Source organism: Phyllostomus hastatus, unplaced genomic scaffold, assembly GCF_019186645.2.
Source record: "Phyllostomus hastatus isolate PE091 unplaced genomic scaffold, TTU_PhHast_1.1 phas_contig_58, whole genome shotgun sequence".
Lineage (NCBI taxonomy): Eukaryota > Metazoa > Chordata > Mammalia > Chiroptera > Phyllostomidae > Phyllostomus > Phyllostomus hastatus.
Window position 1 is genome coordinate 39,212,507 of NW_025333916.1, and position 15,253 is coordinate 39,227,759.

Consider the following 15,253-nt stretch of genomic DNA (forward strand, 5'->3'; position numbering starts at 1 on the left):
CTGTTCTGTAACACTTCCCTTTTCATGGGAAATGTTTTTTCTCTATTTCAGTAATTTAGTTCAGGGGCAGCGGCCACGTTCTTACTGATCTTAGCTCTTCGGCAAAATCATTTGGTTGAATGGGGACCTCGCTGAATCAATTCAGTGTTCTTCCCTTGGAATTTTTAACTTGCAACAAGAGATTATCACTCTCAATCTGTCTGATAGGCTGAAGATGTGACCTTGAGACCTATCAGTGGCCTTTTCTCCAGTCACACGGAGGAAGCTGGTTTGCGAGCATGAAGCTAATGTGCAGTGTGAAGCAGGGCTTTGCAATGGGGGCAGCCAGGGGCATGCTGACCGAGAGCAGTCCATGAGCCCCAATAGACCACTACTTTTGTCAAACTTTATACGTATTAACAGTGCGTTCCTCCTGTTTGCCTCCCAGTTTATTTGGGTTCCTTTCAATGGCAACCAAGAGGTTGACTGACATATCTCAAAAAGATGTTAATAGGACCAGTTCTTGGCATGTACCAGGGACTCACAAATGTTAGTTTAGTACTCTTATATTTAACCTCCAAGAGAAAAAAGATTGGGCAATTCTTGATTATAGAAGTAACTTGCCTTTGAGCATCACTAAGGAAGACACCTAAAGACAAAAGGAGCCCTTCGCCCCATCACATTCACACACATCCCTCCAGTCCTAACTGGGTTTTGCTGTCTGGAGGTTCACATACCTGCATTGAAATACTAGTACTTCCTTCAGTAAATCCCAAAGTCCATCCCTTTCTCAGAATCCCTTTCCCTTTTGCAACCCAACATCTGAGACTTGGTATAGTGGTCCTGAATTGTGCCTCTGGCCTGAGCTGAGTGAGACATTCTCTGCCACAGGCCTTACAGGGTTTTAAACTCATGGGGGAGGGGTGATCTCAAGCTGGGATTGAGAGATTCCCTTACAGGGAATAAGCCTCTTTCAAATTCATCATGAAAGGCTCAAATATGCTCATTTCTAAAGGTTAGCCCTTGAAAACAGTGGATCTCCATTATTGTGCTAAAATTTTGCTTTCAGACTCTGGCTGGTGTGGCTCAGTGGATTGAGTGTCTGTTTGTGAATCTAAAGTTCACCAGTTCAGTTCCCAGTTGCGGCACATTTCTGGGTTGTGGGCCAGGTCCCCAGCTGGGAGCGTGTGAGAGGCAACCAACTGATTTTCTTCTCTCACTTCATGTTGATGCTTCTATCCCCTTCTTTCTCCACTCTCTAAACATAAATAAGCAAAATCTTTAAAAAAATTTGCTTTCCCGCCTTGGCTAACATTAGTCAAACCAGTGACATTATTCTTCAAGGGATGCTCTCTTTTTGGAGGACTCCATTTTATTATTTCTACTCTTCTCTTGTTCTGATTGATGAGACTTGGGAGAGGAGTCTTCCCAATTTCTTCACTCGTACAGAGGGGAAAAAAGTTTGCATTCTTCAATCTATCTGCATATTGTTTAAAATATATTTTATTAGGGTTAGAGACATCTTTGCTTCTATTCAGGCAATTCTAAGGTGGTGGCCTTTCTAATCTATATTTTCTAGTTACTCATTTAAAGAAAGAGCCAAGACTATGAGGAAAGGTGGTACACTGATGAAGGCAGGGGTCAATCTTCTATCAGGCCAAAGTGATTTAGGTAAGCATTCGTAATTCAGTATATCAGGCCCTGTCCTTGTCCAAACATTTCTCTTTGATTCGTGGAAGTTATCCTAACCACAAGCAGAAGTCTCCCTGGGTGGAATCTTGGTAAAGTTAATGCTTGTCTTACTTGCTGCACTACTTTAGCACTTCCTCTTACATTTCACTGATATTTTAGTGCGGTTTTCAAACCATGTGCTGCAAGAGTATTTAAAACACGCAGTACCTATTTGAGCCAGGGGCACTGACCCCTTTTCTCTTAGATTGTCAAATTACAAGAAAAAAAAAAAACCCCAAAACAGCCAACGCAACAGTTGCCATCTGGCGTGAATCAAAATTATACCTATTTTTGTCTGCTCAGCAAAAACTATTTTTTTGTGTTCCTACATAATTTTAGTAACTACTTTATATGTGACATGAAATGAAAAAGATTTAAAATTACTATTTTTGTGCTTCTCCAAAACGTGCATCAGAAGTACCCCAGTGGTGAAAAATGCATCTTCCTGGGCCCATACCAGGAATTCGCTCCAGAATCTCCGAGCGCGGGTAGAAAGGCAGAGAACCCGTATTTTTACAGGTGCTCAGGGAATTCTTAAGCACCCCAAGGATGGTCTGTGGCTCCGGTTGGGAGCCGGAGCTGGGCCTCCTGCCTCACCTTCAGGGACTCACGCACACACGCTGCCGCTTTACCCCCTTGCGCTCTCTGTCACCTCCCCACGGGCCACCAGAGTTCAACCACTGCTTAGGTTACAGGCCTGTTGCCTCGCACAGCCCTTAGGACAAAGCCCAGATGGCCAAGCGCCCGCCGAGGATTGGGGTACTGCCCACAAATAGAACCCCTCGCCCCACGGCCGCCGGAAGTGACGGCCCTGGTCGTTGGGGGGGCATCCCGCCCCTTCCGGCCATCGCCCCGCCCAGGCCTCGCCCCTCCGGTCTCCCAACCCCTCCCCCTCCCCACTCTCGCCCGCTTTCTGTCAGCCTCTTTCCCTCTCCCTCTCCCTCTTCCCCTCACTCCATCCTCTGGCTTCCTCACTCGCACCTGAACACACACACCTGCCCGGACCCAGCTCCGCTCTCTCCTCCCTTCCCTTCCTCCCCACCCGAGACGGAAGGCTCCGGCCTCACCGCGGGAGCCTCGCGGCTGCGTCACCACCGCCCTGCCAGACAAGATGGACACCGCCGAGGAAGGTAAGTCGACAGCGTCCGCGCCCTTGCACGGGAGCCCGGGGTCCCGCCCGCACCCTATCAGCGATGCTCCAGGCGTAAGCTGGACCGGGGCTGCGCGACAAGGCGCCTCCCCTCAGGGCGGGGGCTCGCGGTGACAGTGGCGGGTCCAGCGCCCGAGCCGTTTGCCCCTGGAGCAGTCGGCGCGAGGGGCTGTGGACCACCGTGGGGAGGGGAAGGTGACCCCTCGCCCCCCCGACCCCGTTTCCCGCCTGTGGGCGCAGTGGTCAGGACCCTGCGGGGCTGGGGCGTCTGGGCAGCAGGGACCGTGTGTGCCGGGCTACCCCGCCTTCTGCATCCCGCCAGGCCCGGGGCAGGGGGACGGGGCAGTAGTGGCTCCTCTAAGTGTGGGGGCGTTTTTCACACCCTTCCTTCACTCGGTTTTTTCTTCCTATCATCTTGCGCATCGCTACACGGGCCCTACCCCATCGCAACAAAACTTCTTTGTTGACTCTGAAACTTAGCGAAAAATAGCCCGCCAGACAACGGCCGAGTGGAGTGAATTGAACTGACCCCTGTTTACAAACCTTGCCTTCTAATTGAAACGGGGAAGAGGAAGGTCCAGCTAGGTTATTCGAAGGGGGGAGGCTGTTTAGAATTCTTTTGTTTTGGTGTAGTTTATTTTGTGTTTAATCCTCCCGACACCAAGAGGCAGGGTTTCGTGTGTGTGTGTTTTGTTTCGTGAGTATGTGTGTTTTGGATATGGTTGTGTTGGAACAAGCTGACCCTTGTAAACGGAACACATAGGTATAAACATCAGAGTATTGAAATGCATTTTTTGGTCTGGCTACCGAAGGTCGTAGGTTATTTTTAAGCAGTTACCTTTTTAGAGCCTGTGAAATAATTTAGTAAGTCTCTAGAGGAAATGCCTAAATTATCCTGTTTCTTGATGTTTTGATTATTAGTGAAGATACATTTATGCTTTGGGTGTCTTTGTGTGGGGAAATGATAAACACCTTTCAGCCTTATAGGTTGCGATTTTTTTGGTTTTGGATGAAACTCATGGAGCATTGTCATGGCGTGAAGTAAACAATGAATGATAAAATATTTGATATTGTCTGTATATGTCATGAGCTGGTAGAATTAGATTTTTTTTTTAAGAAGTCTTTCATAATCAGTGAGAACCTCAACTGTAGTAACATTTGTATGTGACACTTGACAGTTTACAAAGCATACTGACATGCATTCACATTTGATCTTCACAGGAGCCCTGTAGAGTAGGTAGGTATTATCTTTTGTAGACGTGGAAATTCAGGCTTAGTTATTTTAATAGGTTGTTCAAGTTTCACACCCTAGTAAGAGAGAGATTTGAACCCAGGTATTCTGATTACAAATAGAGTTTTCCTTTTATTATGCCTCCATTTGACAGACCCTTATTTTGTATTTGTTTTATGAAACTACTAGACATAAAATGAAAATGAATTTTAAGAGCTTTTATGCCTACTTTTGAAAATTTCTAAGTTGGAAGTTTTCTGAAATTGTAAAAATTAATTTAAATTGAACTTGGAGAAATACTGGAAGGAAAGAGAGGATTACAGAGAATTTCATTATAAAAATGTTAGTCAAGGTACCAAAAAGCTTGGAAAGAACTGTTCTATTTGCCAAATTACAGATTATTTCTTTTTTTTACATTTTTTTAAAAAGATTTTATTTATTTATTTTTAGAGAGAGGGTAAGGGAAGGAGACGGAGAGCCAACTTTCTGTGAGAGCTAAACAGTTGCCTCTCGCACGCCCCCAAATGGGGACCTGGTGCAGAACCCAGGCCTTTGCCCTGACTAGGAATCAAACCAGCGACCTCTTTGTTTGCAGATCAGTGCTCCATCCACTGAGCCACACCAGCCAGGGCCAGATTATTTCTTTTGTAAAAAATTATTTTAAATTTATTCATTTTAGTGAGAGAGGAAGGAAGGGAGGGAGGAGAAAGAGAAACATTGATTTGTTGTTACTCATGTTTATTCATTCACTTATTCATTGGTTGATTCTTGTATCTGCCCTCGTTGGGGATCCAACCCACAACCTCCATGTATCAGGATGATGCTCCAACTAACTGAGCTACCTGGCTAGGGCACAGATTCTTTCTTTATTTTTAAATTTTTTAAAAATTTTACTTATTTTTAGAGAGAGTAGAAGGGAAGGAAAAAGGGAGAGAAACATCAGTGTGTGGTTGCCTCTTGCGCGCCCCCTACTGGGGACCTGGCCAACAACCTAGGCATGTGTCCTAATGAGAATTGAACCTGTGACCCTTTGGTTCCCAGGCTAACGCTCAGTCCACTGAGTCACACCAGCCAGGGCAGACACAGATTATTTCTTAAATTAAAAAAAATGCAGTTGTTTTTTTCTGTGATTACAAAAGAAAGTTTTTTTGTAGGCAACTCAGAAAATACTGCTAAGCATAAAGAAAATTAAAAAATCTCTTAATCCTATCACACTATTAAAAACTGATATTTTTATTCTTGTATTTTTTTATGTTAATCTCAGCAAATGGAATCAGAATGCTACTAAAATATTAACCCTACAAACATTATAACTCTCTTTTAAAAATAGCATTTGCTTGCCTCTAGTGCTACCATATATTATAATACTCAGACTGTTTTGTATCTATACTAAATAATACTGAATTTTGTTAGAACATTGGTTAGTTCCCAGATGGATTTTGGCCTTTCATATTGTTTACTAGATTTTAAATATATCTAAAGTATTTAGCGTATTAAAATTTATTTTTCTAAAACCAACAGGTTTATAATATACTTTCATAATACAAAGGGTGGATGAATCATTCTTATTGTTTGTATGAGTTCAGATGTATTACATAAACTGTTGTCCATCATCAAATCTTTAAACTTAATCGCTGAGGAGACCATAGATACACAGCTTTCTCATTATATGGATTAGAAGTCTGATCCTGCACTGCACCGAGATTTTTCAGTTTTGGGGGAAAAATCTATCTTTTGCTCAAACATACATTAAAAAAAAATAAAAGCACCACACTATTAGAATAGCTGTTGCAAGCAAGTACTGATCTGTGAAACTCTCATGTGATATTGAATGTTTTGCCATCAGAGTGCTCTCATTTCAACCCAGTGATATATAGAGCTGATTTTTTTTCATTTTGCTAAATTACTCCTTATGCCAGCAGAACTTAATAAAAAATCTAATCAGCAGTTTTTAAAAAACGAAATGTCAAATCAATTGTTCTTTATGCTTTATGAACACATTCATTGAGAAGGTATGAAGCTGAAGTATATTGCAGTTGATCATGTTCTCTATTTACTATGGGAAAACTTGAGGTGACTTCAATTTGGATGAGTTAAAAGGATGAGAAGTTATCAGAACCAGATAGCTAGTTACTGCCTTTCTAGAACCACAGGGTTTTTCATCTCTACTTCTGGACATGTCTGCTTCATTCTTGTCACCACAGATCAACTTTCACTGCTTTGGCATGCTTGTTACCAAACAGGTAATGCACTTCTTTGTCAAATGTTTATTGAGCACCTGTTACAAGCCAGATACACTATGTTATGCACCTGGGCTAGGCAGACAACAAAATACACAAAATCTAAGACAAACAAACAGACAAACCAACCAAAAACCCTCCACACAAACCATGTAAGAAATTATATGGCATAACTAGAAGGTCATAGGTGCTGTGGACAACAGTAGATGAGGAGGGAATAAGGAGTGTCAGGATATGAGGATTGGTTACAATTTGAAATATGTCTCCTACCCACTGGGAAGGAGCAAAGAAAGAGAGGGAGTTAGACATGCAAATAAATGCTCTGTGGGCAGAGCATTCTAGGCAGAATGAATAGCCAATGTGAAATCTCTAAGTTGGGAATATGCCAGGAATTTTCAAGAAATGAGTTGGGGAAAGAGCAAAATATGAAGTCAGGGAGATCGTGGGGCCAGTGGGGAGTGTAAAGGGAGAGTAAGTAGGACTTAGTTGACTGACTTTTGTGAAATAGAGAGTCATGGGAGGGTTTTGAACAGAGACAAGACATAAATTGTCTTGCCACTCTGTCACTGGCTATTCCCTTGAATATACAGTCAAACTTTGGTTCTTGAGTGTCTCCCATCTCGAAGAATTTGGTTCTCCGCCAAGTTGTTCATGGAAAAAATATCTGATTTCTTGATGTGACAACCCTTTCGTGCTGGTACCCATATGATCAGTCACACATCTCTCAGGCATGATTTGGTTTTTGAACAAATTGCTTCTCGAACAGACTTCCAGAATAAATAAAGTTCGAGAACTGAGGTTCTTCTGTACCTCTTTCTGAATCAACTCTTCAACCCAAATTTCTGGGAGCTAGAATCTGATTGGCCCATATTGGGTTGGTCAGGTGCCTACCTATGATCCTGGTAGCTGGCTAGGTGGTAGTTGGAAAGATAATGTAAGAATAAAAATCATGTCCAAAGGGCACAGACTTCCAGTATTTGAATAAATCCTGGTGATGTAGTGTATAATATGGTGACTATAGTTAATAAATAATACTGTTATTTATTTGTCAGTTGAAAACAGATCTTAAAAGTTCTCAGAATAAGAAAAATAATTTGTAACTGTGGTGATGCCTTTAGACTCATTGCACAGTACATACATATATTAAATCTTTATGTTGTATACTTTAACATTTTTAAAAAATATTTTATTTATTTTTAGAGAGAGGAGAAGGGAGGGAAAAGGAAAGGGAAAGAAACATGGATGGGTTGCCTCTCGCATGCCCCGATTTGGGGATCTCACCTGCAGCACAGCCATGTGCCCAGACTGAGAATTGAACCTGCAGCCTTTTAGTTTGTGGGACGATGCCCAACCCACTGAGCCACACCAGTCAGGACTGACTGTGTACTCTTTAATGATAGATTAACAAGGTATAATTTACACACAATAAAGTTTACCTTTTTTAAACTTAAATTGTTTAAACATTTGTTATTTATTAATTTTAAAGAGAGAGAGAGAAACATTGATTTGTTGTTCCACTTATTTGTGCATTCATTGGTTGTTTCTTGTATGTGTCCTGACTGGGGATCGAACCCACAACCTTGGCATTAGGACGATGCTGTAACCAACTGAATACCTGGCCAGGGACAAAACTTAACCTTTTTAGTGTGCTGTTCTATTATACCTTTTCTGAATACAAGATTTGGAGATTCCTCGTCTTTGCTTTCTTTTCTGTTTACCAAATAATTGAATACCTGCTATGTACTTAGGCCCTGTGCCAACAGTGTTTCCTGTATCAGTTTCATTTCCCCCATTCTCAGACATTGCAAAGTTCCTTAGTATCACTTTTATTGAATGGTACAATTTGAAGACCACTTAAGATTCCTTTACACTCTTAAAAACTGAAGACCCAAAGGACTTTTGTTTAGGCAGGGTATGGGTGTGTGTGTATTTTACTGTATTTGAAATGAAAACAGCTTAGAACATGACACAGGTAAAAATAACTTTATGATAAGTGTTTTTTGAGACAGCCTTAATGAGAGAGTAGCACTGTTTTAATTTTTTTGCAAATCTTTTTTATGTATGGATTATTAGAAGACAATTGGATTCTCATTTCTGCCTGTACAGTTACTGTGTTCTCATATGTTTCAGTTCAAGTAGGTGAAGATTTGATCTCACACAGTCAGTTTGAAAAGAGGCATATTTTGAGGTAATTTGGGATAGTTTGGTATTTTGCCAAAACTCAACAAGTAGTAGGTTTTTAAGCAGCATTATATCTGGAAAACATATCAATCAAATGTTAAAAATTAAATAGACTTAAAATGCATTGGTCTGGTGGTTCAGGAAAGAAAGTCCAGAAATAGACCCATTGATACATGGACAGTGGATTTTTGACTAAGGTACACAAACAATGCAGTAGAGAAAGTATAGGTTTTCAACAAATGGTGCTGGATAATTGAATATCCAGTGGCAAAAAATGAACTTTGAGCCATACCTGGTACCAAAATTAAGTCAAAGGGGTATTAGACCTAAATGAAAAAAACTAAAACTATGAAACTTCTAGAAGAAAATATAGGAGAAAATCTTTGTGATTTTGGGTTAGGCCAAGATTTCTTAGGTACAAAACAAAGTATAAACCATAAAAGAGGAAATTGATAAATTGGATAATATAAAAATTCAGAACATCCATTCTTTGAAAGACATTTTTAAGGGAATTGAAGACGACAGGTCACAGAAAGTGTTTGCAAAACATATGTCTGATAAAGGATTTATTTAGAGTATGTAAAAAACTCTCAATATTTAATAAGAACATGAATAACCAAATTTGAGAAATGGCCCAAAGGTTTGGACAGATACTTCACCAGAGAATATATGCACATGGCTAATAAGTACATGAAAAAAATAATAAGCATCATTAGTCACTAGGTACATACAAATCAAAACTACAGTGAGATAATTCACACCTACTAGGATGGCCATAATCAAAAAAGACAGATAATCAATGTTGGTAAGGATGTGAAGAGATTAGAACCTTCATTCATTGCTAGTGATAATGTACAGTACTGCAGCTAATTAGCCTCAAAACATTAAACTCAGTTGCCATATGACCCAGCCAGCACTTTCATTAAGTATATACCCAAGATAATTAAAAAATATATATTCATAAGCTGTAGAAACAACACATTGTTCACTAGCTGATGGATAGATAAGCAAAATGTGCTACATGTATAAAATAGAATATTATTTATATTATTTGGCAATACAAATGAATGAAATGCTACTACTTGAATTAATCTCACAAATATGCTAAGTGAAAGAAACCATTCATGAAGTAACATATTTTATATGATCCAGTTTGTATGAAGTGTCCAAAATAGGCAAATCTTCATAAAGAGGAAGTGGGAGGGCTAACAGAATGGGGAGTAACTTTATAGTATGTAAATTATATTTCAGTAAAGCTATTAAGAAGAAAAACTATGAGATATTACTGCATACCTATTAAAATGGCTAGAATGGAGGCAAATCACATGTCTGTGTCTAATTTCAAGGTGGCAGAGTTCTGTCCTGCCGTATACACAGAAAGGGGAATTCCAGAAATATTTGATGACCAATGCTAATGATTTTCACAGTCCCGGTAATTCCTACCTGGTTGGATGAAATGAATGTGCTCATTGGGACACATTTTACTCTACAGCTTCATTAGACTGCATTTTAGAGAGGGAACAATAATTTTTTTCATGTTGTCATTTGTTATTTCTTCCCACATGTATATTTAAAACATTACTATAGGATATCTTGTTCTTTTAAGTTGAAGTGTACTTTAAATACAGTAAAATTTACCTTATTAATGTTTCTGAGTTTTTGACAAATGCATAGTCACGTAGCCAGCACAATTAAGGTATAGGATAGCTCCATCATTCTCCAAAATACCACTGTACCCTTTTATAGTTAATACCACCCCCAGACCCTGGTAACCACTGATCTGTTTTTGTCTTTATGGTTTTGCCTTCCCCAGAATGTCATAGGTGGAATCATATAGTATGTAGTTTAACTCTGCAAACTTATGCCTTGTTTCAGATTTTTCTGCTGCAACATGGATTATCAGGGAAGAAGTTTCCATTCCTTGTAAAATATACACAGGTTAGCTAAAGAAATTTAGCTGAGGATATAGAGCCTGAGCAGGTACAACCTCTCTTCGGCAGCTTTTCCTGGCTTCCAGTTCCCTAATAAGGTGTGGATATGCCCATGACACAGTCTAAGCAGGGCTCAGGCCTGCCAAACAGCCAAATATTTGCCTTACAGGTATTTAATAGCTAGGGCTTATCACCATTGTAGTTGATTTATACCAACAATATTTGCATTTCCATTTAGGGGAATATTTATACATAAAGTCCTCTTGAACAAAACTCATTTAGTCACATCATCAGTGGGAAAAACAGTTGATATTGCAACAGAGATTTGTGATATTGTCCTTTAGAACAAATTCCATATTTGAGACAGATTAAATGGTTTTATCTTTTTATTTTTTTAAATTATTTATTTTTAGAGAGAGGGGAAGGGAAGGAGAGAGGGAAAGAAACATTGATGTATGAGAGAGACTACATCGATGGTTGCCTTTTGCGTACCCCTAACTGGGGACCTGGCCTGCAACCCAGGCATGTGCTCTGACTGGGAATTGAATGTAGAATTGAACTCATTCCACTGAGCCACACCAGCCATGGCTAGATTAAATGATTTTAAATTAGAATTGGGTTGTTGGTTGCACAGATACAGGTTTTTAGGAATGCTGAGACAGATGATATTTCAATTTGATTTTGCTTTCTTCCCCTGATGAAGATAGTGAAAATTTTATCACATTTTAAAAAACATAACCAGTGAAATGAGGAAATTGCTAATGTGAATTTTCAAATTTGTGTGCATGTTATATAAATCACAAGCTAAGCCCTCTTGCTAAAGAACTTCATTAATAAAATCAGGCTTGGTAGTGTCAGTAAAATAAAAGTTCAGCTGTGATATTTGCAAATTGCATATTTTAACTTGCGTATTTAAAAATGTTTATTATGTAAAATTTTTAACACTTACAAAATAGACTAATTTAATAGACCTTTATATAACCAGCATCTAGATTCAACAGATACAAGCACATCTCACCTCCCTCCCCTACTTTGGATTATTTTAAAGCACATCCAAGATATGCTATCTTTTTATCTGTAAATACATATGTATTCTAAGAAATAACTTCTTTTTTTTTTTAAGAAATAACTTTTTAAACACATAACCACACTACCACTATCATACTGCTTATTGCCTTTATCCTTCAAGACTTAAAATGACCATTAGTGTTATTATTAACATAATTGGTGAATTCTGCTTATGATTTCTTTGCAGTTCCTTCTATCTTAGAATACAGCCTATTTAAGATGTATGATCAATCATATTACTATTTTAAAGTCTCTAAAATAATTTTCTTTTGTGGTTAAGTTTGATATGCATAGGTTCATTTGTTTGATTTGTTACTGATTTGGGTGTTGTTTATTTTCCCATTTTGATGTTTGTTTTATAATTATGTGAAAGATTTCTATGGTTCTAAAGCAAAGTGATTCAGATACCTAATATTCCCTTTCCTTTTATAGACTCAATGAAGGCTTGTGGAGCCCCTGATAAAATAATGAAAAATTTGTTTATGTGTGTATTTTCAGAGAACCATAGTTACTCTGATTTTTTCCCCAAGGGTTCCAAGAGCAAAAATGCATTTGAACCACTACTTTGGAGCAGTAGTTCTTCAACTTTTTTGGTTTCAGGATCCTTTTACACTTGAAAACATGAAGTCTAAAAAGGGCTTTTATTTTCCATGTGAGAAAATGAAACAAAAAAATTGGGAATACTTATTAATTTACTTAATATACCCATTATGTGTTAATATAAGCTTTAAAAAGTGAAAATAACTATATATTTCAAAACCAAAATATTGGTGAGAAGAGTAGATTTATTTTATATTTGCAAGTCTCTTAACTGACTGGTTTAATGGGAGGCATCTGGATTTTTTTCACCTGTGGCTATATTCAATCAGTTGTCTTAATGTAGCATTTGGAAAACTCCACTGTACACTGGCAAGACAGTGGCAGTAAAAGACAGACAATGTCTTACTGTTACAACGAAAATGGTTTTGACCTTGTAGAGACTGGGTGAGTCTCAGTTTTTTTAGCTGGATTGTGTTAGGCAGAGCCTTGGGCTTGATTTAGATTTGTCGTGTTTGCTTATTTTTGGTTTGTTGGTTTGTCATTCAGAAGGATGGTCTTCTGAAAATTTGTGTCCCATTTTATTTCAGGTGTGTTCCTCAGTCCCCTAAGTGGAGGTCCAGTGTCTCCAACCTCTTTGCTCCAAGCTGGCTCTTACATGGTGTTTGCCACAACTCCCCCCCCAGCCACACGAGGCTGGTTCATATCATAGAAGGAGCCCACTTGGATACGGTTCACACCTAGGTGGACATTGCCCCCAGCATAGCCCTTGCATTCTGATGCCAGTAGTATGCAAACAAGAAAAATCCCTGCCCTACTCCAGTCCATTGCTTCATTTGCGGTGGCCTCAGTTACAGTGTTTAAGGAGGACTATATGGCAACTCTAATTAGTGTGATCATAGTGTCCCACTGCCTTCTTCCTCTGCACTGTGTTCTGCCTACAGGACACCCCCTTGCCACGCTGTTGCTGCTGTGCTCCATCTACATCCACAGCTGCCTTGAGGGCTGGCTGGGGAAACAGGCAAGGTGAGACTGGTTCACTTCGTGTTTGACCAGCCCACCTCCATTTGTACCCAACTCATCCTGCATGGTCGATCTTGCGGTAGTAGCAAGTACTTATTGCTCAAGTTAACCCCGGCTGTCCAAATACTTGTGGCTGGTTGGGTGATGTTGCGAATGGCTTTGAGCGCTTGTTCCACTCCTACCTGGATAACTGTGGTAATGTTAGAACAAACCCATGCCCATAGGTACCAGTGGCTCTAGTAATTCTAGATTAGGGGTCCTCAACCGTGGGCCATGGTGAGGCACCGGTCTGTGACCTGTTAGGAACCGGGCTGCACAGCAGGAATTGAGTGGCAGGCCAGTGAAGCTACGCTCACATTATTGCCTGACCTCCCTTACCTGAGTTCCCCAAACCCCATCCGTGAAAAATTGTCTTTGGGGAAACTGGTCCCTGGTGCCAAAAAGGTTGGGGACCATTGCTGTTTGAGATTATAAGATCGATCAAGAGTCCCATAGTCCTATAAGCTGTTTTAGGTGGAAGTAGTATCGCCATACGGTGGTGACTACGGTAATTGGGAATTCTGGTGATTGGGAATCTGGTTTGGTTCCTTGGAGAGACCCTAATAATCGACTGTCCCAACCAAGGAAGGCAGCAGGCATGCAAATTACCTATTCATTAGTCGGGAGAGCAGTGGTGAAAAGTAATACTGGACTTCTTTGAGATCCTGTAATTGAAGTGAATCCACTTTAACTCTTTCAAGGAGGATCCATTTCATGGCAAATCTGATGCCGGCAGCTGAGGTAATCCCGGCTTCAGTGCAGGGTATTGAATTCGGTGCAGTGCTTGGATCTCTGGCGCCGGTCATGGTAGGGGAACCTTGGTCCCCATCCCTGCCCCCTGCCTCCTGCCTCCTGCCTCTGCGCTCTCCTGGCTCTTAGCCAAGTTTCTTTGGGCTGAAGTGTGCACTTGGGGAAAATTAGAGTGCTCAGAGCACACGCAAGCCTGGATGCTGGCGCTAGGTATCAAGCAATGCAAGTGTGATTCTATTTTTTTTGTGTCGGAATTTCGCGGAAGCTGATTAGGCTGGATGGCTGGAGTGTTTGTTCTTATTGTACCACTGGTGCTCAAAGTCTTAGATCAGTGCAAGATGGACCAGAGTGAAAGTTTTTTTTGCCAAGAACGCTTTAATAAATCAAGGATGAAAGTGAAAGTGGGAGGTTTGAAGAGGTGCAGATCTTGTGTAGTTCTCATTATAAACCATGCAAACCACCCGCATTATTCCCATGACTCTCTGGCAGCTTCCAGGAAACCAGTGTCCTTCTGGTGGTGGTAGCTAGAGGGTCTTGTTCGAAAGCTGAACTGAAAGGCATGGCAGTGGAGTCTGAGCTTAATTTGATAATAGTTTAGACAACCCTTATCCCACTCTGGTAGGAACATGTTTGGCACATGGATTGCTCTTCCCTGGGTGACTGTGTGTGGTGTTTCCTTTGTGGTGTGATTTGTCTGGCGTATTGATAACCAGGAGGACTTCCCTGCTTACTATTTAGTCTACGCTGAGTGCTCAGTGTTCTTCAACTTCGACAGGTTGCGTTCAGCTGCCCGAGATCGAGCAGTCAGAAATCTGTGATGCTCTTAGGTGTCTGGGACTGCGTGCTGCACTGCTCAGCGGGTGCCGGGACCCGTTAAATCCGTTAGTGATGGGCTTGGATTGCAGTTATTCTGCATTAAGAAGAGTTCTCTGTAAGAGAATAGATCAAAGGTTGCCTTAAGTCCCCACCCCTTGTACACACTGCCCGTCACCCCTCAGATTGCCCACCTGGGGTTGGCACTTGACCCTGGCAGATCGCAGAGAAAATGGTCGAAAGTTCGGTAGGTGGTCTTGCAGGAGGCGCATTAAGGAGCGAGTGAATTTGATGAATCCGTTGCGATTCCTTCCCCGAGATTACTCCGCTGTGCTTATGAGGACAGCCCCGGCCACCTTGGCAAGGAGACACACAGATGTATCTAGAGCTACTTAGGGTAGTGGTTGGGAGGGTAAGAGATGAGCTGCTGCCCTATGGCTGCGGAATCGGTAGCCCTGCGCTCGGGTAGTTTCTGCTTCAAGTGGCCTCTGGCTTTTCTCTGCCTGGCGTGGCATCTTCCTGATCTTGGGATAATGCTCCTCTCTCCCCTCCCGGATCACATGTGCTCCTGTGTCCTTCC

The 15,253-nt window shown here is 40.9% G+C and overlaps 1 protein-coding gene across 2 annotated transcripts in view; it reads left to right on the plus strand.

The window, feature by feature from the left end:
• Positions 1-2,594: 2,594 nt before the first annotated feature.
• Positions 2,595-15,253, plus strand: part of MARCHF6 (membrane associated ring-CH-type finger 6) — a 69,547-nt gene continuing 56,888 nt past the window's right edge. For both annotated transcript variants that reach the window (XR_006786729.1, XM_045847833.1), the window contains exon 1: positions 2,595-2,840. Coding sequence is in view for 1 of the 2 variants with exons in the window: in XM_045847833.1 (XP_045703789.1) it covers positions 2,822-2,840 (19 nt within the window). In the remaining variant the exon portion in view is untranslated. The remainder of the gene's footprint in view (positions 2,841-15,253) is intronic.